The sequence below is a fragment of the Cynoglossus semilaevis genome, chromosome 19 (assembly GCF_000523025.1).
Source record: "Cynoglossus semilaevis isolate Cse_v1.0 chromosome 19, Cse_v1.0, whole genome shotgun sequence".
Lineage (NCBI taxonomy): Eukaryota > Metazoa > Chordata > Actinopteri > Pleuronectiformes > Cynoglossidae > Cynoglossus > Cynoglossus semilaevis.
Genome location: NC_024325.1, coordinates 10,848,540 through 10,874,572, shown reverse-complemented (window position 1 = coordinate 10,874,572; position 26,033 = coordinate 10,848,540). Strand labels below are relative to the sequence as shown.

Genomic DNA, 26,033 nt, shown 5'->3' with positions numbered 1-26,033 from the left:
CTATAGAGCATATAGCCTTTGGTTTGTAACAACACAGAGTCGTGTTGCCATTTGTAGCTTCACATGGACATTCCATATTCTTAAAGTCAAACTAATTACTTATCCTATAGTCATTGGTGGCACTTGTTAAGCGCAATCATTTCGTGTCACTCACCGGATCTTTAGCGACGGAAAACAGGAGGTCTCCTTCTCCAATGAACTTCATCCGAGTGGTGGACCGTGCGTGGCCCTGCAGTAGGATGGGTTTCTGTACAGAAAAGCAATATTTGCAAGTTAATTTCCTATTTTCAAATAGGTGCATCAGCCCAGCTCAAACTCCTGTCAAATGCTAATTTCTTATTCACCACGACAACTTTATATTCACGATTTAGCACGAAAAACTAACTACGAATCATTTTAACGTCTGACAAAGGCTAACGTTAGCTGCCGAGACACACATGCTAACGTAATTTGCACTAACGGTCTCGATCGAACGACTACAATTTCAAACAAAATACAACCGACAATGGATGGATGAATACAACCGACAATTGTTTTAAAAAAAACCCACCATTTCAATCAATCACATGTAGCCACTGTGCCCAGTTTTTTTACTTGAACGCCCGCTGGAAGCCCAAACGGCTAACACTCGCATCCCATGCGCCGGATCCGCAACCGGAAATAAGGGCCGTACAACGTAGTCCTATTTCCGTTATACAAACGTTCCAATATCAGCGCGACTTTTAATTTTTTCGTGATAGTACGACTTTAGTCTTGCTTGTTTTTTGGTGTTATTTTGACATGTTGAGATATAATGTTTTTGGAGGTTTTTTGCACATATTCACTTGGAAGCATGTTTTCATGCATTAGCTATTTAATAATATTAACTAATTTTAGGCTGAATTTATTAAAAAAAAACAACATTTGTTCATTTGGTCAGAAGTGTATCATAAGAAAAGCCGTAACAATGCAAACATGGTGATAATGACTGAGACCAATGCAGTCATCATTGACAATTTTTTAATAGCTGCAGCCAGATTTTGAAATACACAGTGCCTTAGTGTTGCTGGTAGATCAAATTCTCGACATCACATGGGAACAAATTCTATATATTGAATTTTTAATTTGAATGCAATTAATCTTAGTTTCACCGACAGATGTACCACAGTGATGGAAAAAAGAAAGTTTGGAGAAGAACCCAAATGGTATTGATGGATAAACAAGATGAAAGTTCATCTAAATTTGACATGCAGTAGAAAATTTGAACCCAGTAAAAAAAAAAGAGGTAATTTTTTAACACACAACAAAAAACAGCTTTTTTTTGACACTCTTCCTGGAGATCAGGTTCAGGTCACAAGAAGAAGACGACATCTACAGTTATAGTAACTCTATCTGTGAGTGAGAACCAGACATCTAACATCTGCACTGCGTGTTGATGAGTTTCAACTACAATCACCAATGTCGCTGCGCTTTGTTATAATTAGTAGTTGTGATCAACAAAAAAGGCAAAACAATATGTAAGGAACACTGTGTTACAGCATTTAGTTTCTAACTTGAGCCCCATGATGGAATAAATGCCTTACAATAAATAAGGTCACCTGCTTGTTGTCCGTCTGACCGTCACATTTAGTCTTTTTTTATGTGGATTCTGGGATTTTTTTTCATGTCTAAATAAGACAGAAACTTTAAAAATGTTGGAACTATTTGCTTAATCATACAAAACAAAGGCAGCCATGCTAATTATTGGGGCGGTCATGCCACACACCATACAGCCCATCAGTGACATTTCCACTTAAATTCAAATTTTTGACCTTTTTAATTTTCAAAATAAAGTTATATACATATATTGTAAAATTGGAGGGATGTAATACCTCTTTCTATTACTAATGATAATGTATTTCCCATTAAGAACGTTATCAAAAATGACACTATGTTTTTGAATGTGTTTTCAGGTGGTGGAATATGTCCATAGCTGTCACCCGTCCTCTGTGCTGGTGGCAGTAAGTGAGGGTTCAAGCTCAGGGATTCTTCTCTCCTACTTAGGTGAATGTGGATCAGGCACATACCTGACTGCAGCTGCAGATATTTCACCAGTGCTTCTGGGTCAACTCTGGTTTGAAACCGTTATGCTTCCTATTTATCGCTGGGGGGCACTGTTTCAGCGGAAACTGCAGCTCTGTCGGTAAGGGAAATTTCAGTAATATAAAAGTTAATACATTTGCCACAGTGACATGTCTGAAATGTAGACAATAAGAGGAATAACTGACATCCTTGTGCGTCTGTGTCAGATATACAAGTTCCTTCAGAACCGTCCTTGATGTGGACCGGGTTTTGAGCTTGTCCTCTCTCCGAGCCTTTGAAGAAACTAAATCTACAACATGTTTTAAACTCAGGATTAAGACCTGGTCCTCATCGTGCCACGGGCGTAGAACTATCGGGAACATGGAGCCTGGGAGACAGCTGATCCGGCTAAGGACTGGGACAGTTACTGGGAGAGGAACGAACCACTGAGGGACGCAGATGAAGTGGCCGTGCCAGTGCTGTGTATATGCAGCCGTGACAACCCTCTCCTCCCCCCGGCCTCCACATTACCCATCACACTTTTCCAGAGCAACCCTTACTTCTTTCTGGTTTTAACAGAGAAGGGAGGGCACTGTGGATTCAACATAGGAGACAAAGGTGATAAAGAGGGAGAAACAAGTAAAAATGAGGAGGTGGGTGGAGGTTGCTGGAGTCACACTGCCGTCCTGGGGTTTTTTAGAGTAGTGGCTGATTTCCTTAAAGGTGAGGAGCAGGATCTGGGAATCTTGGCAAGCTCACGAGGAGAATATAATCTGTTTGGGCAAAGGAACAAGAGCAGCAGCAGCACAGTTCATCTGCACAGAAGATCCACTGTGCTGAGAAGACCAAGACCACAGGGGAATGTACAGAGCAACATTGATGCAGAAGAAGTGAACTTCACTTGGAAAAGGTCTTACACCCGCTGAGGAAAGAGAGGGTGGAGGACAAGACCAACAGAGAAAATTAAGGTAAACATCTTATATTACAGTTTGTCGAATTCCTTTATGTAGAAACAAGAGTCAGTCCACAGTTAGGGGGCAGTTAGTAGGTGGTGCTGTGCTTATGTGGTTTTTCCCCTGCCTTTTCTTTCTCTTGCTTTCTGGATGTAAATATCAACGAGTTTAAAACAAATCCAGTAGGTGGCAGTAACGTCACTCTTAGGTTGCAAAGCTGTCAGTTAACCCCTAAGGGAAAGAAAAAAACAAAACAAATTACTTTGACTTAATTGTACGTTTAAGCACTAAACAAAAAAAAAATCACATAGCACAAAGAAATATTAAAATTACTTTATTACAGTTGATTTTTTTATCCAGTAGCCCTCTTCCAACAAAAAATAGTAATTACAAACAAAATATTACATTTATCCCCTAAACTTTGTTTCTGAATTTCTTTTATACATTTTTTTAAATCACTTTGTCATTTGTATGGAATAACTTTTTCTCTTCTGCTATGCAACATTCAGCTTTTTGCACAATCTATACAATTTAATACAGGTCTGAGGACCAAGGATAATAAAACGGCAACATCCACCAAGTGACAGGGAAGGTAAAAGTAATACTGATTAACAGACTGTACAGAGAGAAAAGATAACCCTGCCTACCCTCAGCCAATGGCAGCCACCTCTCAGCAGACTGAGGAGGATCACAGTAGACTCTTTTATCTGGTCAATCACTTGTGCAACAGTCAGCGCAACTGATCCAGTTCAGAGCGGCCAAGGTCTGAAGCTAGACTCTGCTCAAACTGCCTTGAGATAAAGGGAGAGTTTTAGTAAATGGTAAATACAAAGTCTAAAATTATGCCACTTGTTTGGCCCTCTGCAGATATACGATTCTCTTTATTGGTTAAACGCTTAAAAAAAACTCTGCTGTTAAGTTCTTGAAGAAAATACAGGATCCAGTTGTGAATTTGAAACTTAATGTAAAAGCAATGGGAGCTCAAATTCTGATTAGCATCAACATCGAAAGTAACCTTTGATGTTTTAAGAAAAAGTTTTAAGTTTTGTGCAAGAAAAGAATTCAGGATTTTGAGGAGTGCACTTTGTTATTTGTGCAGCCAAAACTTTAAGAACTCAGCAGCTGAAAAACACAGGTGCTTAAATGTCAGTAATATATGCCGCGTTTTCAAATCATGTGCAAACTCATCGTAGTTCAGCAAATATCAAAATGTTGCCTTTTACTTGGAGGCAACCTGACCTAGAGTTGTGTGGTCGTCATCCACAACAGAACAAACGTAACTAGTCTCGTAAGACAGTGAAGCCCAGCGGCTGTGAGCTGTGTAAACAGCACTGGTTGAAAAAAGAAAAAGAGAAACATCACTGCGTCACAAGTTCGTTTGTCCTTGATTTGTTGATTAGAGATTCTTAATTTCAAATTCAAAATATACATTATTAACAGGTCCTACTGTACATTCCACCTCTGAAAATATTATAATGCATTTGCTTGGCATTTCACAATAATATCACCAACCTTACCTCCATTTACTATAGTCCATTTAATATTTATAGTCCATTTAATATTTATATATATATATATATATATATATATATATATATATATATATTTATATATTTTTTCTGTCACTTGAAGAACTTTTCTAAATTACAACAGGGAAAGGAAAGAGGTGGAAGAAGCCAGGGTGAGGTTCTTGGGGTGAGACAGAGCGGGGTGTCAGTCCAGGGGAGGTTGCAGCGGCATGGCAGCGGAGATCACAGCATCACCACCCAATGACACTCAGTGGTCACCTCCTTCAGAGTGTGACCACTGAGTGTCATGTGAATTATCTTATGTAGAATTGTAAAACAAAACACATGGGTGACTTTCAATAGACAGCTGTTGTGTTAAAAAGAAACTGACATTGACCTAAAATGTGTAATTTGAGAATTTAATTTTTATATGTGACCCTGTATAAAAATTCCTCAGCCAAGACCACGAAGAAACGACCCAGATGACGAATACATCTGTGTTAATTTGACATTTAACATTTTGTTTGGGTTAACGCTTATGTGCAACTAACTGACGGGTCATGACTAGGGCTGTCAGTCTCTCTAATCACCTTCTGAATCTCATTGTTCTTCATAGCAAAAAATTGCAAGTGTAGCTTGAAGCGACGTTAGCACTGCCTGTTACAGCATTTGTTCTAAAGCTCGACTTAACACAGAAAAAACAAAATCCTAATTAGTAGAGTTAATATTTGCGCAGAATTATTTTCATTAACTTGGCTTACGTACATGGCACTTGTACAGCGTGAAAGCTGAACATTTTCAGCGTCTGCCACACCAAGCTCAATTGAAGCAACGCCACAAGCAAAGACTTCCTGTTGAAGGAGTACGCATTTCTTTGTTTGACTAACATCGGCACCGTTGTAGCACACACAAAATGGCTATAATTTCTACACGACATGAGCCAGCCAGATGCCTGTACAACCGATCTTGCGCGGGATTGTTAAAAATTCACATTTAAAACAGTAATTACAGTGTTGAAGCTGCGTTAAGTTCACTATACTCAGCTTGGGTTCCGACAAGAAAAATTCGTTCCAACAGCCCTAGTACGACACCTGATGGTGATGCACTACTTGAGGTAGGCAGATGGGCAAGTTTCCATTCAGATTGAGATACTGATTTTTCTTTTCTTTTCTTTTTTTAACAGTGCCACATTGGAGCAGAAACATACTACAAACAATTGAGGAGAACACACAGTTACCAAACTATTCAAGTAAAGGTATGCTGCTGCTGAAAAACTAGTCCTGGAGGTCAGGTCGTAGACTTAAAAAATTATTTTCTCTGAAAAGGGGTTTGCAACTTTTTTTTTTGTTTGTTTTGTTTTTAAATAAAGGTTAAACTGATTTTACACAGCACACTATATTTTCAGATTGTTTGCTAATAGAAAATCAACATCATGACACCATGTTCTTAACCTAAATCAGATGTGCCATTTTTAAGCCGATAAAGCAATGTCGACTTCTGATCAGTGTAAGCGGTTATAGAGTGTGCCTTACTTTTGTTCTGGATTTGATAATTGCCTGTGTTTAGAAATTTGGAACCTTTTTTGTTTTCATTGTGATAAAAGTGCTTAAACAGTAATAAATGGTTTGTTTTTTTTCCCTCGTGTTTAAATCTGTAGTATTACTACAGTACTAAAAACACTATACTTCTGCCATAGCATAGATGGTTAAGTTGTTTTTGCAGCTCTCTCTCAATTTTATTTGCTGGTAAAATCTTTGTTTTGATAAATGTTGCAGACCCCTGACCTAGTGGGACCGTACACTGCGCAGGTTTGTGTGTGTGAGGAGCAGGTCTGTGGAAACCCAAGAATTGTAACCAACCAGTCCAAAACGTTCACAACCAGTCCAGCACAGAACAGATTTAAAGGTAAACTCACAACTGAATCGCTCACATTATCATTAAAAATTATTGACTACACCTCCCTACTGTACAACCATCGTACAACCTTCATGGCACTAATGAATTAAATAAAAAAATAAAAAACTGCACTAAGAATTTTTTCTGGTTAGAATTCTTGTCTGATAGATGCTTGATTTCCACCTAAAAACCTTAGTCCTCATTTACTGCAAATCATTCTTTGTCCAGCACACAAGAAAGGTGTGCACCTTAAATCACAGCAGGATGTAATGTAGTACTAGTTTGTACCTAACAGAGTTTTACAGATTGTGCCTGTGGATATATTTTATTATTGAAATAAAGTGACGAGGTATCGACTAAAGATGAAGGTCACGCAACCCCCAATGAAGAAAAAAATATGATAACTGAATTATCAATTGATCAATTAATATTTCCTTTGTAAAGGAACTACTTACTGTACTGCACAGTAAGTAAATGAGGCCCATTGGTCCTTTCAAGCATGCATTAAAACTATACTTAGACACTACTGCCTTACTTACACAAAACAGAAATCTCACTTAAACTTCCTATGAATTTGATTCCTTGATTCACATCACAAGAATGACTTAAATTTTTTTCCCCGACTGTATCAGATATCCTTTACTGTTGTGTGCAATTTAAAAGCAAACTGTAAAAAGAAAACACCCCCCCCCGACTTATTAACAATACCAGGAAATAAAAAAATTGAAAACTTAAAAGTATCATTTAAAATTCATTGCAGCTGAAAATGAAACTGTAAACACCGAAAAAGTAGCACTGTAGTAAACTGTGGTAAAACTTAGTTATTGCACCATTTTTTACTAATTATCTTGGGTTTGTTGAAGGACTGTTGGGTTTCCACAGAGTGCAGTCAGCAGTTCAGTGTTGTGAGCAGTTGTGATTAGGGGGAAACTGGACTTATATAAACACAGTCTACGCACTGCAGTAAAGTGAATGTGAAGCATGTCGTGTCCATGCATGGCTGTGTGTATGTGCGTCTGTGTACAGTGTTATCTGAGCGCAGTTAAAGTGTGATGATAACAACTGTGTTTCTGTTTAGTTGCTGTTTGTGTATGTGTTTAGGTGTACGACAGGTGAGATCCATTGGAGATCTGAGAGGTGATGCTAGTGCTCCTGCTCATGCCCTGTTCGTTCCTGCCCCCCGACGGCGTCCTCCTCATAACCTGTGGGCTGTTTCTCACCCCTCCAACTCCGCCTCCTCTCTGGCTCCCTCCTCCTGGATGATGGAGGCTCCAGGGTGGCGGACCCCCAGCCAGCATTGGATGACCCCATGGCTGCTGTGAGCTGGAGCTCCCCTGGTGGTGATGACTATGGTGTCCGCCACCTCCTCCTCCAGGCCACTGGCCTCCCCCCTGGGCCCCGTGGCCGCTGCCTCCTCCTCCTCCGCCACTTCCACCTCCCCAGCCTCCCTGGGAATCTGGTGCAAGGTTGGTGAGCACCATATTGCTGAAGCCGAGCCGCATAGACTCAGAGTCAAAGGCCTCGATCTCCCGGGCCTGCCGCTCAAGCAGTGAGCGGATCCGCTCCAGGCGTTCATTCTGCAGGGCGAGCATTTCTTCTTCAATCTAAGGGGAAAAAATAAGGTAAGAAAATGAGTAAATTATCACCTGTTTCCCACAAAAATTACCTGACTGAACCTAATAAAAAAAACCGGACACGTCAGTTAACAGCACAACACGCAAGCAACACTGAACAGGGAAACTTCCAGTCCCTTACTTTCTGCTCCAGCAGCGCCCTCCGCAGAGAAACCCTCTGCTCCAGCTCCCTCCTCTCTTTGTCGTGCTGAGCATCTGTTTGCATCTTGATCTTGCTCTGATATGCATTGAGCAGCTCCAGCTCCTGCTGCAGTTGCATCCTCAGAACCCGACACTCGTCCTCCTGGGCTTCATCTAACCGCAGCTGTGGGCAGGCAAGAGAAAGAGGGAGAAAAATAGAAAGAGAGAGAAACATAGGATGACAATGAGAAAAATGTTTTCATTAATCCTGCGTGGCTTCACATTTACATCCATTTGATAGATATGAAATAAAATGCACCTGTGACAGCAGATCATTTTCAGCAACAGAGAGCAATTAAGACTTCCTGATATTAATTACATGTTTACAAAATATACAGGGAATTCCACAATGCAAACTCATCAATTTAATGCTGAGTTAAAAGTACAACGATATCACACTTTGACTGTGACTTTTAATTTTTCCTGAACGAATGACCTAAATAGACTGACTACACACAAAAGATCCTGACAGATAAGGCAAGTGACTGATCTACGAGGGCAGACAGTATGAGGGTTGTGCAAAAGAAAAACAGAAATAAACATCAGTGTTCCAGACTTGTCTTAACTGTCTATTCACTGTGGACAACAAGGGCAGAGTAGGATGAAACTAGGACAAAACAATCTTCCCGACTGTCTCAGTTTTAAAGCTGAAAGTGTCAGCGCTGCTACCACAGAGATAAAGAGCTTTTTACAGCCCAGCAAATACAAAGTCACTTTCTTGTTCATTGTCAGCGACTATTCCTGTATAATTTCCATATAACTCTGTGAGCATTAGGATTAGACTGGGCAGTCTGCGTGGCCATATCACGTTCATACCAAGTCAAGTGTAGTAACATCTGGAGCTAAATAAAAAAAAATTGGTAAATATTTTCATTAAATATATATTTTTAAAAATCTGGTTTAAATATAGAGTGATGTTTCAACTACGTTTTCTTCTCAGGGACTCACAGCTTGTGTGGACAGCATTTCATTGATGGAGTGGTCATACTGCTCAGCCAAGATGGCCAGTTTTCTGGTCTGCTCCTCCTTTAGTCTCTTCAGCACAGCTTTGTGGTCAGACTTGGGCGTGGACTCCAGTAGATGGTTCCTGAGGGCTTTGTACTGCCTGGTCTGAGTCTTGCACGTTTCCTGGAACTGCTTCTTAATCTGAAGCTCCTTGGCCTGAGAAAGAAAAAAAAAAAAGAAAAGTATTGATTTGTTGTGGGAACTGCGTGAAAGAAATATATGGATATTGCAGTACAACAGAAGGAAAAACAGTTACCTTGAGGCTTTTGGGCTGTTGTCTGACCTCCATTACGTGCTTGCGCCTCAGCTCCCTCTCCCTCCTCTTGTTATATTCCAGCTGATTGGTGAGCTCCGTCTGGTGCTGTGTGCGGATGAGCTCAGCCCGTGCCTTCTGAATGGTGCCCAAGTGCCGGAACTCCAGTTCCTGCATTGACTCATGGTGCCTGAGCAACATGGCATGTTCCAGGTCCTTCTGAGTCTGACGTTTATTGAGCTCCTGCAAATGAAGATTTGAAAAAGCAATATGAAAAAAAAAAACAAAAAACTATTTAACAGAAACAATGACTCAATATTGGTTGTGTTTCTCTTTGCTTGAGCACCTCTCTGGCCAGATCCTGCTCCACATTGTGCCTGGCAATAAGAATCCTTCGCTTGAATCGCCGACATTCCAGCTCCAGATACTGCCTCTGTCTCCTTAACAAGTTGGCCTCCTCCTCCGCCTAGAAAGAAAAAGGTTTTGTGCGGGCAATTAGACTAGACTCTGCTGATTCCATTAATTATATCTTGACTCTTAAGAGTGAGTAAAAGGACAGCCTTTAAGATATTATATTAAAAAATATAATAACACGGTTACCCTCCACAAACATATGTGTACCAAATATTCGTTCAATACACACTTGTACTTTACAACCTGAACCGAACAGTTTGGTATAATATAACGTATAGATTGAGCTCTAATATTTATGTATTCACCTCAGGATATATGTGTGGTAAGCAATCTTACCTGGAAGTGTTGGATGTTCTCTTTCTGCTTGGACAGCCACTCCTGTTTCTCCTTTTTGGGTGTTGACTGATTCTCACTAAGTTCCTGTCACACAGAAGATTCAGTATATTTGTGTTAGAAAATCAAACTGTCTTTGCATTAACACTGAAGAATAATGAATAAAGTAACTGCAGTAAAAATCATGTTGATTTCTGATTTCAAGATTCAGGTTTAAATGTATTTAATTTTACTTGTCAATACACTTTCTTCAACCATCGGTAATGTGAAAATAGGTAATTGTTTAATTGTTTTTTTACAGAACATCCTGTACTGCTACAACAACTTAACTAACAGTTCTCAATTATTTAATGCATTTAGGTTAAGATCAGGAGAAAAATAACTCCAAGGGAATTAAATAATTAATCCTGGCAAGTGAAGGCAGTCATTGAGTCCAGTTAATTTTCCAATATATTGACCAGAAAAAAAGTAGTAATCCCCGATTTTCGTTTGGTTGGATTCTCTCTACTTCTACGTCTTTTGGTTGCCTTACTTATTATTCACCGGCCAATATGAAAGAGCAGCTCACAAAAGATTCACTGTAACCCTGACACTGCTGGTTCTCCTAAATTGCTCAAATGAGCGACTAACAACACTAATGGGATGCATGAATGAATTTTGAGCAAATGCCACAACATCTTTTGGTTACTGTTTTGCATCGGCTGATGGAGTCACAGTGAAGGTCATGGACTTACTTCTTTGAGCTGCTCCTTGCGTAGTTTATACTCTCGCTTCTGAGACTCAAGGAAGCTGCTCAACTCCTTCTTCTGCTGCACCTGAATGTGCTGCTGGAACTTCTTCTCATCATTGGTGAATGTCTTCAGCTAAACAAAAAAAAGGCAAAATTGTTATTGATAAGGAAACCTGTTTGCATATATTTAGGGTTGCATTTTTGTAGTGCTATATATTGCCATACATCTTTCTCCAGGGCTGCCTGGTGTTTTTTCAGCAGCTTCTCCATCTCCTGGGTAAAGTTGCTCCTCTGACTCTCCAGCTCTTTGTCCAATCTCAGCCGGTGCTCATCCATCTCCCCTTTCAATTTATTCTCCAGGGCCATCAGGTGCTTTTGATGCTGCCTCCTCATGCGTTTGTATCCTGACATTTGCTCCCTTAGCTCGGAATCCTGCTCATGCTCTTGCATCTCTCGGGTCACCTGGAAGATTTTTTTAGATGTCATAAAGAATCACCATGGTTGTTATCCTAAATTAAAGATTGAAAAAAAATGTACTTTTCCTTACAGAAACATTGACATCGACATATATCTACTTGGTCTTAGTTACCGTGCTAACTGCCATATTAAACAACAAAATAATATAAAATTACAGTAAAACACTGTTGGTGTCTGTGGAAGGAGTTCTTCCTACGTTCTATTTGAATACCTGAATGTCACTTAATGGTTATGCCTTTGTATTGATTTTTTAACCAATTCACAATGCACTGTTACATCCCCAAATTAACTGTTTGACAGCCCCAATAATGACAAATGCAATAGATAGGAGGATAAAATATATTCTCACAAGTGACGCTGTGCGTATGGTGGCAAAATGCTCTCTGTTGCGGTAGTGCTTCCTTGGGGCTTGAGCTGGTGTGGCCTGGGGCTCAGAGGGTTGACTGCTGGCTGCCTGCTCCCCAGACAAACTCTCCTCTTCCTCCTGGAGCCAAGAATTACATATTAAAAATGTATTAGTAAAACTCTTTCAAATAAAAACAACAGGCACGGAAAAATACTGTATTAGCGTCAAAATGTTGGGGCGGTAAAATTTACAGACTTGATACAGGTGAAATTGATGTAAATAGAAACCATGACACACAACTGTTTACAAAAAAGAACATTTCTGGTCTCAAACATGAACATGTTTAGTTAGTTTCCACTTTTGTTTCCGCAGTTTAAGTAAAGTATTTTAGTGAATTTTTAAGATTGATTACAGTTTCAATCATTGCCTTATTTTCTGATTACCATTTAACTTGGTTCTTAGAAAAAAAAATGACAACATGTCTCTGAAACAACAAGGGTAATTAAAGGAAATAATTGTTTCGTACAACTTAATTATAAACCTTAAAAATTAAAACATAACCACAGGATTACTACACCTTAATTAGGCTGTAATAGGAAGTTCTGGGTGTCATTTTTACTTCCTAATGTGGTTCACACTGTTTTTTTAAATTATCTTTTTGGACTGCTATAGTGATTTTATGTTATTTACCTTTTTTTTTGTCAGAGAAAAGTTGTTATTGTTATCCAAGTTACAATTGTTAAGGTGCACGCTTCACCCACCGGTTTGAGGTGTATGACAGAGTTGTTGGACATGACAGTTTGGTCTCCCTCCATAAGGTCCATCTCACTGCGACTATCTTGAGCTGCTTCATTCAGACTGTTGACAGAGCTGCTCTGAGAGCTGGCACTAATGGACATGCTGGGGATGGACTGGTTACTGCCAACGCTGTTCACTGTTCCTGTTCGACCTCCGCCTGGCTCCAACTCCTGGAGACAGACAGAAAAGAGCACAGAGAGGCGGGACGGATAGACAGAGAACAAAAGACAGACACAGAGGACATGGACAGATATGCATGCAAATAATACATGCTCAATTATTTATTTTCGACTTGGTTAAAGACACTCACAGCAACAAATGCATTTTATTCATTAAAAACAACAGTTCAGCTTTCATTTGCAATCGTCATAAAAACGTCCACACACCTCATCTCCATCCTGGGCTTCTACTGTAGGTCCATTGTGAGCCTCCTGGAGTAGGATCTTCTTCATCTTGCGATACTGCAGGTTATCCAGCTCACGTACTGCATCCTTGGTTCTCTGGATGAGATCCATTAGCACAGAGTCTGGGCGTTCACGCTGCAGAAATGCATGCTGGAGAGGAAGTCAGAAGACATTTACCAAAAGGTTATTCTAGTGTTGGCATTAATATTGAACATGTAAGATTTTGGATAATTTTGGTGAAAGGTTAAGTGTAGGACAGTAATATTTTCGCTCATGTAGTGGTTTGCACTGATTTGGGCCTTTCTGGGGGGCAGTTTGCATAAATGCGTGTGTGCGTCTAGGTTTTCTTACTACTGTTGCTCAGTGGTGCATGTAGAATTTTGCCCTCTGCTAGTGGTGATGCAAAACAAATTTAAGGTAATCTTTTATCCTTAGAAGGTCCTTAGAATTAAAATACAATTTATGAAAAGATTTTAATGGATGTACAAATTATAACTTTTGAACTGAAATGATAAAGAAAATAATTTAAAATGCAGTATACTGAAGTAAAAAGAATTTTATGACAATATCTTAAGTAACTGTCAATCAAATTGCAGTTGAATTTTTTTCTTGGATGGAAATTATTTTTTAAATCAGAAATTAGCTTGTACGCATGTTGTAGTGTGCAAATAGTAAAGCAGAAGAACTAGTAAATCAAAATAAAGATTTTTGCTCCGACAAAGAGAGTATCTGACTCACAACAAGAGCTTCTAAAAATCTTCCATCTCAAAATAAAAAAGCACATCACTTTGACTTGAGAAAAATTCATTAAGTGTGAACTTACACCCAGCATGTCGTCTGAGTGAGGCCTGTCCTGGGGAATTTTCTGAAGGCAAGAATCCACAAAGTTTCTAAAATAATCCGTCCTGAAACACAGTTGAAATGGGATATGGGATCAAAACAAAAACTGAGGGTTTTACTTAAAAAAATAAACATTTCACTATACTTGCATTTAACAGTCATTGACATTTCACAATATGGACTACAGAACCATCTTTGACTCAATGAATGTATACTAAATTGCAAAATGTTCAAAGTTTTGTATGTGGGCAACACTCTAGTAAGTGGCCCCATGGTCTAACGTGAAGTGCTCTGCCTTTACAATAGTTTCAAAACCAGAATTTACTCATGACTGTCAGACAGCATTCATTAAGATCTTTATTGATTTTAGTGTGTGAAAGTGAACCTTACCATTCACTGGACTGCAGCGTGGGGCTTTCATTCTGCGCTATGTGGTATAAGGCACTCATTGCATTCATGTTAAACAAAGGAGGTTTCCTCTCCGCTGCAAACAAAACAACAGTCAGTACAAGTTATAGAGGCAGGCATTGGGTACAGCCCTCACCTATGTACTGTGTCACATTCCCCAGAATTGTATAGCATGAAAATTACTGTGTCAAATTTAGCAATATCTACTGATAGAGATACACTGCTATTGTTGAATCTTTCCCTTCGACATCATGGCTCATGCATCATAGGTTATGTGTAGTAGCCTCTGGCTAGTGGATGTATTGCTTAACAACCGTTGCAATGTAAAGCTCTCTCAGGAGTATGTGTGCAATGGTGTTTGAAACAGACTTAGCTATCTATGTACATTAAAAGAGATTAAAAAATTGCGTTACATTATTAACATACAAAACTCGTAAGGTAACAGTAACAGTAAAATTACCTAATTCTATACAGGTAATACCCAGAGACCAGACGTCCACCTTGCCATCATACTGGCCCTCATCCATTGCAAGAATGACCTCAGGAGCCATCCTGAAAGACATGGTGGAGAAAGACAGGTACGTTTCATAGATGATCAGTCATTGTTGCTTCCTCCCATGTAAGTAAATAATCACTGATGGTTTTCATGACTCATCCTTGTTGTTTGTCAGCAGCATTATTAGCATCTAAAAAGCTGCTACCCCCTCTTGAAGATGACTTTTTAACCCTGTGCATACATTATGCTCTCACACAGCAGTAAAGTCTTGGCTTCCTCTACACCCAGCTCTTTACTGCCATGTTACACAAATAGAAGCAAATGCCTTTAAAGGCAAATCCATTTCATGAATCATTGACTCTACAAGCAGTCAACTGAGACATCTCTTAAATTCATTATTTTTGGAGAGTGGAACATTTAACCCACATGTGACCACAAGTTTTCCCTTTTCACTCACCAATAAGGAGTTCCTACAAAGGAGTTTGCAGGTGAGGCGATGGAGGCGGAGCCAAAGTCTGCCAATTTGACCTGCCCTGGCTCAGTCAGCAGAACGTTTCCTGCCTTCACATCCCTGAGAGAGAAAAATGGGAAATCATATATTGTTTTTTAGAGCCCAACTATGCCATCTACAGAGAAAATAAAAATCAATAAGGTATTCTAAAAAATCTTGCACCTGTGGATCATGTTGTGGGAATGAAGGTAGGCCAGCCCCTGCAGAGCACCATGAGTAATGGCAGCTATTTCGACTTCTTGTAGAGGTTTTTTGTGAACTACAGAAGAAAAAGGTTTTGGGAGAAAACAAATCAGACAAATTCATCCAACTGAATTTTTTTGGGTAACATATAACAGCCATATAGAGGCTCCTTTTTGCCTTACACCCATCATAGATGGAAATCTAAATCTGTCACAAGAGAAAAATAAAATTACTGCTCACCTTCTAACAGATCTGAAGCCGAACCAAGACAGTACTCCATTACCAGCTAAAAATAACAGATTAAAAAAAGAAACAAAATATGAAGCACACGCAACAGACAAAATAGAAAAATAAATAAATAATTAAAAACACATTATGTCATAAATATAGTTGTGACATACCCATGCTGTGTGCTCTCGGAGGTAACAGCCTTTGTATTCTATACTGTTGGGGTGACGGATTCTCTGTAGGAACTTCACCTCCTTTATGATGTCCTGCCATTTCTGTCAAAGAAAGATAGACAGCAATACATTATTAACACTCCTCAATGATTCTGCATAATCTGATTTTATCCTACCTGAAATTGTGTTCTGTAAAAAACATTAGGTACGTACAAAGATCTGACCCTTTTAAAACATTTCTTACAAAGTTACTTAAATTAAAAACTGTACTAAACATCCTGGAGCAATGTATTCAGTTCTGCACAGCATGAAGGAACAAGACACTACAGAAGCAATGCACAACTTTGTCTCACCTCATTCGACTGTTTACCACTGTAGGACATCTTTTTAATTGCCACAACTTCATTTGTGCGTATGTCTCGTGCCTGACAAACACAAAGTCCATGTTACAACCATAAAATTTAGGACATGTTATTCTTTCAGGACTGTGTGAGAAGGTGTAGTTGCCGTACAAAGTAGACAGCACCAAAGCTGCCATGGCCGATCTCTCGGAGGTCAGAGAAGAGCTTTTCTGGATCTTCCTTAAAGAAAAGCTCGGCCACCTCCGGATCCTTCAGGCTCCCTGCTCTTACAGAGGAGGGCATCCTGGTATTTGTAGTCCCCTATCACCCAATGAAAGGGGATGGGACTATCTGGGTGTTGAGCTACACCAAGGCAGCTGAAGATTCATCTGCAGTGATGAATGGGTCTTAAAAGTCAGCACATGGAAAGCCTGAGGGACAGAGAAAGAAAAATGAATGATCTGTTGTCCATGTAACAACGCCACCTCATCCTCCATTAACAACATGATGCACATCCACAGCCAGACATTTAAAAGCTAGTCAGCCTATTTATGTTAGGTTCATTGTGATTTTGAAATAACACTTTTTTAACACTGTTTTCTGGTGATGTAATTTCACCCAGAATCCCAGCATCTGATGAATCAAGTAGAGTCAATAAACATCACAAAGTTTCTTGAGGGTGATCAGTGACCTCCTCACATCATCATCTAGTGCCCTTATATAATCTACAAGATGCAGAATCATCACAAGTGCATTAGTTCACATTACATCAGCAATTTCTTTCAGGTGTATAAGATGCTGGAACACCAGGCGAGGCAAATATTTGGGCCCTAAAATTGATTTTGTGTCCGGCCCCATGAGGTGGTCCACAGTAATAAGGAGTAAACTGCACCCAGAGAATAATGAATTGACCTCAGGTCAACCATAACTGTGTTGGTGGAGTGGATACTGCAGCAGTGCTGTTAATTTAATATAACATATCCGAGTTGATTTTAAACACAAGGTGTAGATGAAGACTGAAAGGCCTAACTATATTCACAACAGTTTACAATTGTAGTTCATTGTACTGACAAGGGCTGAGTATTGGCAAGGATCTGGCAATACAAAACATTTTCACAACACACAGGCAATAACACAATATACTGTGATACTACAGGCACAACAATATATTAAGGGTTTTTAAAAAAATGTAACTGTAGGAAAACTGTCACCAGAGTTAACACACAATGCTGTTACATGCTTAGCATCAGGTTACTAAAACTGGAACAGAATCTATCAGATTTATAATATCTAGAAAATAAAACTTTTTTATGATTATTTGACTCAAATACTTGCAAATACTGTATATGCAGTCCCTGTATCATCATAATCATACATAGCACATCTTTTTCTGCAACATCAACAGTCACCAGCTGTACATGAAGAACGAAAATTGTTTTAAATTCATCACAAAAATTAACCACTACCATAAACAGAAATATATGTATGGAAAATATCGATAAAAAATCAATACAGCGCTGTAGAATATTGGTGCAGTATCACAAAACAAAATATTACAATAATATTTTGATCGGGTCTGAGTTGAAATAAATAAATAGCTTCAGCAAGGGTTCACCAAACTATAAAATAAGCTCAAATTCACAAAAATAGGTATATTTGTACACTGAATGTTTACTCAGGTGCAAAACATAAACATGTATAATCTGAGCTTCTTATAATGCACATTTTTGGTATCTGTTAGTCTATAACCTTAATTATAATGTCCTGGCCTCTTGCTTAGTTGCTGGCTGTTAAAGGTTTAGCATTGGAGTGGACATATTGTGGCTGTGTGGCAGGAAACACTGTGCAGATGCATGGGGAAAAAAGATTACACTATCTGCAAGTCCTGCATGAGAACATCCTGCAGTAAATCAAGAAAATACGTAGAAGATAGCTTCTGTGGAAAAAACATTAAGACTCGCTAGACCTTAAAATCTACAGTGGTTTTTATTCATACTAGTAGAGTCGAAAAGTCCCAATGAGCTATGTAACAAAAACTAAACTAACTGGGTATAAATACACACGTAACATACAGCATATAATGCATAGTACATGGGCATACTAGCTCCTCAATCAAGATGAAGAAAAAGAGCAAATATGCTATATTTGCTATATATAATTTTTACATTAAATGTTATTTTGCTATTTTAATTGACCCAGGTGTTTTTTTTATTTTGTCTTAATGTAGACAAACAATTGAGTCAAAGTTAAACAATGTAGGCTTCCATGTGAGCTATCCTATACCTATAACAGGTTTTAGGTAACATTTTTGTCATGGTGGAAAGATCAATAGAACAAATGCTCATTGCCTCCAATCAGCTCATCTCAAAGTCAGACGCACCACTATAATAACCTATAGTTTACTTATTACTCCCCAATAGTTAGAGTCTGCTGTACTACCCCCATGGGTGGTTCAATGTCAGGTTTATCCTGCTGACAAACTGGTGCAGCTGCAGCTGATTATGTAAACAGTCAGCATGAGTCTAACAAACCTACAAGAAAAAGAAAAAAAAATCAGCCTCATGTTGCTGAAGCAAGGCAACAAATTGTTTTTATACAAGGTCTGGTTTTGTCGTATAACAAATGTAAGAGAACTACTGCATTTCTAGTTCAACATCAAAACAAACATCTAGCTGTAAATTTTACAAGGAATAAACTAAACTAATAGGATGATTGTTGTGCTAAAAGGAAAAGAAATGTTTGTGTAATTTGGTTGAACGTTTTGAACTTTCAACATGCCATTCTATTGAATGACAGATGATTGTGCTTCTCTGAAAGGTATGTTATGCTTATTCACAGTGCCTGTTTGAAGTTGATGATGCTTTTATATAACTGGGCTCAATTTGATATAATGACAGTGTGTTTATTATTTATTATTAAAGTAATGGCTAACTACTCAATACAGGTTACAGGATACAGTGAAAAGGTTTACATAAGCCTGGTAAATTGAAAAGTTTAATAAAGTCCAACAATTAAACCTGCATAATTTCAGTAAAAGTTCCATAGTTGAACATATGTTGTGTACATTTCAGATGAAGTTAAATGATTAAAGAAAAAGCTAAAACTTGAAATAATGTGTTACAAATTTACACAGAGCCACTTGTGTGCCCTTGATGAGTAGTTACCAATTGCACATAAACCTGTTCTTAAAGGTGGTCACTACACACCTACAGCACCATTAGATAAAATTAATCTGATTGATCAAAAATAAAGTTCAGTAGTTGTTGCAGGTTTTCCTTGACATTTACAGTTTTGTTGCTTAAAGCAATGATTCCCAATTTGTCAACACGGCATCAATGAGATGTCAAGTTTTGAGAGTGTTGTTAAACAGCAGGTGACAAAAGAATCTCAAAGTTACTAAATATACTGCAGAACTTCAAGTCATCTCAAACTGGAGAAGGTACACGCAACTGTGTAATTCCACAGAGCTCAATGAGTCATTCTGAAGAAGTCACGGCGGCATTCTAAAATTGATGTAAAGACAAGAAAACTGGTCAGGGAGGTCAAGTGCAACATGTAAGGAACTCTAGGAATTTTTCCAGCAGGTAAGGCTTGCTTATACATATACACACACACATATATACATAAATACAAAAATTGTCCATAAAGTCTGTTTAAAACTGCTCTTTAGGACAAAGTAAAAAAAAAAATAATTGCAAACATTTGCAAAGGGGACGAAACGCTTTGTTAAAAAAAAGAAACAATTCTAAAACAGGTAATGGGCTTCAGGGAATTGTCAAAGACATTCAAAACCTTTCATTTCAAGTGTTCGTCAGGATGCTCTTTGGACTTTTATATTGCAAGTAATAACCTACCTATAAATTAGTCATTGTTAATTATTTCATATATTGAAATTAAAGTTCCACTTTTTGACTAGACGATAGAGTAAATTTAAGAAGCACAAAGGGAAATTAGCAGATTCACAATAACAAGACTGAATCTGGGAAACCTGCAAGACCCCATTGTACAGGCAGGACAACAAAGGGACAGCATGTTACAGACACGTAACTAAAGGGTTTTGCTTTGCTGCTTGGAAAAATGGATTCTCTCTTGATGTATTACATGAATTGATTTCTCCAAGAACCCTAGTGAAGAACAAACCCATACAGTGTTGCAAATCGTGTCATGGAGAGGAAGAAATAGAGAAATGGAGAGGGATGATAAATAATCAAATACTATATTGATCGGCATAGTGAAACTCTGCGCTGCACATCTCAGGGTCAGCTACCGAGGAGCAACCCTAGAGCAATCCTGCCGTCTGCAGCTAAGGCACAAGACTGACAGAAGACAGGAATGGCACGGAATCCAAGGCAAAACCAATTATAACCAAGGCTCAGTGATATCATTTGTTAAACGTCTGTACAAACACAGTGCATTTACAGTTACCTTCGATGGTTGGACTATAAAACAAGCGGATCGACTCTTAGCTGCAGTCTTTTACTTTTCATAAGAGTATTCTTTTGCATTTTTTAGGATTATGACTGTTTCAATATTTAAAATGCTCTCTTCACACGACATCCCTCCATATTTGTCTGTTAGCAGTGTTTATCCTCTGCAAGTTTTCCAAAATACTCACAAATAAAAGATTAATGTAATACATAACTCAGTGAAGCAGGGCTTTTACATAAATAGCGCATTTCAATCGAAAAAAACAAATAATTAAACACCATCTCCTGCTTTCCATTAAACAAAATGGCACTGTGTAGCATCAATTCCTCGTTCATACACATAAATTAACAAACTATGTTGGGTAAATAAGTATCAACAAAAAAAGATTTACACCTCATTTTTCCACTGTGCCATTTAGTTGTGCACAGTTAGTCGTGGCTGGTGTTATGAAGTATCAGGTGACTGATTCAGCCATATTTTAGAGTCCTGGTATGAGTATATGTATGATAGAGGTATCAATACCATCTCGAACTCTCACCTGTTTTAACTATAACAATTTGGCTATCATGCTATTCTCAAATATTAGTATATGATCATATGCACTGTTACATCAAAACAACCCTGTACGTTCTCTTAAAATCATACCTGTTTGCTGACCTTGATCAGTTTAGATTTCATTTAACTTTACTGACTCATTGATTCCACACTGGGGGAAACTGTTGAAAGCTACACTTGCAGGCACCATTAATGAATTCACCTGGCAAACTGCTCGTCAATGCAAAAATGCCATAAACCAACAGCAATTGAACACAGTACATGACATGGATGTTATCGTCAAACAGGCTGATCTAAAAAAACAGCACAATCGTCTCTGTAGTTGGTCCAAATAAGAAAAATAAGAAATCGACTGACCTGCAATTTTAGAAATAAAGAGAAAGAAATAACCTTGTTGATATCCAGTTAATTAAGTTTAAGTGAAATGCAGAGACAATGGTAAATAGCAACAAGTACATTGTGCGAGTTAAAGACAAGCTTCCATAGAAACAGCTTGATACACACTTATTTGTTCAGACACAATGTAAATTTCCTTTGTTGCTTGAATTGCGCAGGCACTATGTTTCAATCACCAATATGGAGAGTAGGGTGTCCGTGCTCCTTCTTTCCAGACTGATTACAGACTCTGGCTTTCACTGAGTGGAAGGAAGTGAAAGCTCTGTGACTACACAGTGTCAACAAATACAACCCCAATTCATTGTGAGACAAAAATATATCAACAGGAGAGGAAATGCAAAAATTGAACTAATTCTCTTATTTACACTTTGGGCTGTGACATATGTCATGGGCAGCGGCCAAAAGAATGTCTTTGGGCAGGAAAACATGTCAATCAGTAAGGACACAACAATTTCTAGACTGACCCTCAGTAAGACATGTACGTAATCAGATGAAATTAAATTCTTGACAAAATAATGTTGACGCTAAACCACTTTTTATTTGATGCTCTGTGTTATTTCACTGTTGCCTGGAATCTTTCTGAGGTGTGCCCATTCCACGCCTTTTTCCCCTCATTCTTTATCTCACGTTCCAAATATGCTTTTAGCTTCCAACTGTCCAGAAGCTGAATGCAAGTACACTAACCACATGGGGAATACTGCCACAATTTCAGTACTTTTTTAACCACCACGTCATATTGTTCATCAATTACAACCAAAATGTCACTGCAATTGGTTTTTGTAGGCTAAAAACTAGCTTTTTCAAAGGCCCTCTAACATTAGAATGACTAGGATAAAAGTCACTCTTGTTTATCTGTAAGTCAATTAGACGTTTATTGAGACTAATAAATAAAAGTGTGGCAAAATAATTTATCACAATGTGGAATCAGGACTCCTGTGGTGTCTTTGCCTGATTTTGACCTAGTATTTAGCACACATTCCTGGCTCCATTTTTATTTGTGGCATTTAAATCCACTAAGTGGGATGCCCATATTTGGCATCCTTAATATAAAACGGTGTTGTTCTGTCATGTGTATGTTTCAACATGCCTCTGAAAGTAATCTGTAATTCTTACTTAATGTTTACAAGAATAACATACAGTACATTCTTCTTCTACTGTATATATCGATTCAACATCAAGGCGTTGATGTTTCATTAAATATTTTCTACAAGAGCAGGAGCATTATTTAGACTAGCAATTGTCCACTGAATAAAAGAAATTCACCACTAGGGTCAAATTTTGGAGAATAATCACAATCAAAAAATGTAAAGGCACCTTAAATATTATACTAGACAAAGGTATTTCTTATATTAATGTGTATTATTGAGAATAGTCAGTCTCGGAGAATTGGCTGAGTAAAGTTAATCCTCCTCTTCTTCTGTTGGATTAAAATTGCAGCTCCGTATCGTTATATTATGATATTCTGATTACTTAAAGAAAAGAAGCACCTTGTTCCATAAACAAAGCACCATGTACTGTACTTCCTGTAACACATTAAAATAACAGAGATTACTGCTTATGTGGTTTATTTTGTTTACCATTTATGACGAATAGAAACTTCTGCCTTCAAGTAAACATAATGAACTGTTGTCACTGCATTTCACTTATCAAATAACCAAATGACAGGTATGTGGATCAGCACAAGTCCTGAGGACGGAGAGCCGTTAGGTACAGTATCTGCTATGAGAGAGTGGGAGGACAAGCTGTATCTGCTTTTCAGCTGCAGACCATAGACTGCATTCATAACATAGGCAGTCTGTTCATTTCAGTCAACAAAAAGAGGAATAGGACTAATGACACTGCAGACAAGCTGTGCTCATATACAGCTCAAACACCACACAATGCTGGTGTCTATGAGCGGTCAAACTCTGGCCATGAGATTATGTCAGTAACACTGCAACTTCTTGGTTAGAACAAAATCGGGTGTCACACCAAGGACATTGTACATGACTTCCATACTAGAAGTGGTTTATTAAATCCCTTTGTCCACGATCTGCTGTCATGCACAAACGGAGCGGTGAAGTCACAGATAACCACAGCAGGGGAGTAGCTGACTGTGTGGTGGCCAGTGTTACGCAATATCAACAAAGAAAACGGAGGAATGCGACTAACGTCAATGCACAATAACAGCCATCGACAGGCAGCTGAGGGATGCGACCACTCGACAGCAATGATTAGTCAGTCTCCTGGCTATTGCTGTCTGTAAACATATTGCTCCAAACGTGTCACAATGTACTTACACACGGATGTTTTGAGCAATGTCACCCACCTACCGTCACATGGGGACATATTCAATCCATATAGATGACACACGATGTCAATAGGAGGCCAGAAGTTTCAAAACACAAAACTCCACGAGCGAGTTTCACTTAACAGCGGACAAAAACAAAATCGAGGGAGTGGCACTCACTGCTTGCAACCATAGTTGCATAAAGCGGATTAGCAGGCTAACGCAGCTAGCTTCGAAGGCTTCGATGGGAAAAACAATGTGTTCCCATTATTTACAACACATATCCCCAACAGCCCACCTGACCAGGTTACCCCTCGCGTTGATAAGACTTTTCGTGTTACAATGACATCCAAGATATACAAACTAACGATTATATTAGACTAAACCTACCCTGTAATGAAGACTAAATTCTGACGATGCGACAGACTGTACAAGTTGTGACAGCAACTTTTGGTTAGCAGTGAGCAATCTGGCTAGCTAGCTGTGCAGCTAATCTATTATGAAATCAAGCTCATTTACTGTATTTGAACGTTAAATACTTCTGACATGAAAAGAAATACAATGACCAACTCACCTTGTTTAAAATGAATCCACCCGGTGGGCTGTTAATTTCAGAATAATCCAGTCAGGTCAAACACGACAGAGCAAAAGCGACTGACGCCAAATCACAGACGAGGCAATGCAGTCCGGAGGTATTAAAGTGTGAATCGAGGGCTGAGAAGCTAATATAACACTAACTACCTTCTAACCGATAACAACAACGCCGACTTAACGTTTAACTCATTTGTATTTGGCCTGGTTTGTAGCAGAAATGGTCTCGACAGCAGGAAGAACTTAACGCGCGGCGAGCTACCAGGGCTAATGGCTGTCTAGCGTTAACTGTCACAGTGAGCTAGCAGTTAGCACTGGCTATTAGCTGGTAAAGTTTCTGTCTTCGATAGGCAGTTCCCTAAAAATGGCGGCGGACAGAATGGCCTCCCTTTCAGTGTGAAGAAAACAAGTCTTTCACAAATCGGCGTGGTGCAGAGTTGGAGGAATATTCTCGGTTTTCGAGTGAGATGGTAGAGGAGTACACGTGTGACAGTTTTGGGGAGAGTCTTGTTGATGCTGTGCAGCTGCACCCTGCAGGGTAACTGTGACCCCCTCCCTTCCACTCTCACTCGCTCGCTCGCCCTCTCGCTCTCTCTTTATGTCTCTCATCCAAAACTGTGACTGCAAACATGGGTGTGTGTGTGTGCGCGCGCGCGTGTGGTCAGAACATGTAAAGAAACCTCGAAGAGAGCGACTAATAGAATATGAATCCATATTCACTTTACAATAGTTGATCTAATCATGACCTCAGACATACTCTATCAGTCAGAGTGGGCTGCTAACCTGATTAACAGTTTGAGTCCTAATCAGGCGTCTACTATAAATAGCCAGTCGTTCATTTTAAAGGAACACTTAGTTTAAACATGTTATGTGAACAACCAACTAATAAATAAAGATAATGAAATGAAAATAACGTATTTAACTTTTTATTTTTATTCATTTATTGTTATTGTTGCCCACTCCTGTAAAATGTGTTCTGAAAGTTTTTAATTAAGTTACTGCTATTCACGTGTATTTGGTCTTCTCTCTATAGCGAGACAGCCATGTTGGATTGTCATTGTCATGTGCCATTAATATTATATTATTAAGGATAGTAATTTTATTGATAATACTTTAAGACAAAATTTATCAATATATCAATTCCGTTCACATACATGCTTAGATCGGAGTGGTGACGTGAAGAATGTCAAACAATAGCTTTTTGAAACTGTTTTTTTTAGCGTATTTGTATACCTAGTGTCTATATACAGGCTAGAGATGTACTAATGTGAAATGTAGTAATAGGTAATAACATCATTCCTTTATTATTAACAATGACACAAATATGTTTGGCTACTCTAGCAAACAGTATGGAGTACACAATGCATAGGCTTGACTTGTAGTATAATGTTACTGTTCAGTCTGCATTTGTTAATGTCCATGATATGTTATATAATGACATGGAATACCATGTATTCAGGTTTCAGTATCAAGTATTGTATTCTGCAGTGCAGATACCAGCTGATCAGTTGGACATTGTGTTCTGCTTCTCCCTTTTCTGCCTTCAGTCTGGCTTTTTACACCAGGCCAGTGGAGTAATACAGATGTTTATACACCAGACTAAAAAGTTCCCATCTAAATTCACAAGGATGACAGTGTGTGAT

General features: G+C 38.7%; 2 protein-coding genes across 2 annotated transcripts; one reads left to right on the top strand and one right to left on the bottom strand.

Annotated features, from left to right (window-relative positions):
• The first annotated feature begins 551 nt into the window (after nucleotides 1-551).
• On the top strand, nucleotides 552-3,224 carry LOC103395265 (protein ABHD15-like). Its single transcript, XM_025065464.1, is given in 3 exon segments — nucleotides 552-2,161; nucleotides 2,268-2,439; nucleotides 2,442-3,224. Coding segments are annotated over 3 exon segments (939 nt in total). The 5' UTR covers nucleotides 552-1,919; the 3' UTR covers nucleotides 2,967-3,224.
• A 2,445-nt stretch (nucleotides 3,225-5,669) lies between these two features.
• Nucleotides 5,670-25,008, bottom strand: LOC103395249 (serine/threonine-protein kinase TAO1-like). Its single transcript, XM_008332904.3, has 21 exons — nucleotides 24,374-25,008; nucleotides 16,323-16,582; nucleotides 16,164-16,235; nucleotides 15,811-15,912; nucleotides 15,650-15,695; nucleotides 15,389-15,485; nucleotides 15,173-15,286; nucleotides 14,680-14,771; nucleotides 14,202-14,295; nucleotides 13,795-13,876; nucleotides 12,954-13,121; nucleotides 12,531-12,737; nucleotides 11,773-11,907; nucleotides 11,172-11,408; nucleotides 10,951-11,079; nucleotides 10,220-10,303; nucleotides 9,816-9,935; nucleotides 9,473-9,712; nucleotides 9,160-9,372; nucleotides 8,153-8,335; nucleotides 5,670-8,001 (listed from the first exon to the last, which is right to left on the bottom strand). The coding sequence occupies exons 2-21, from the start codon at nucleotides 16,452-16,454 to the stop codon at nucleotides 7,495-7,497; spliced, it is 3,054 nt and encodes a 1,017-aa protein (XP_008331126.1). The 5' UTR covers nucleotides 16,455-16,582; nucleotides 24,374-25,008; the 3' UTR covers nucleotides 5,670-7,494.
• Between the last annotated feature and the right edge of the window lie 1,025 nt (nucleotides 25,009-26,033).

Bases quoted from the DNA above. Each gene is read 5' to 3' on its own strand.
- LOC103395249 (XM_008332904.3), bottom strand. From the start codon at position 16,454: ATGCCCTCCTCTGTAAGAGCAGGGAGCCTGAAGGATCCGGAGGTGGCC. The intron at 15,287-15,388 runs GTGCAAGATTTT...TTTCTCTCTCAG, and splicing joins TCCCACAACATGATCCACAG to GGATGTGAAGGCAGGAAACG. The intron at 9,713-9,815 runs GTGCTCAAGCAA...CTTCATTTGCAG, and splicing joins AGCAGGATCTGGCCAGAGAG to GAGCTCAATAAACGTCAGAC.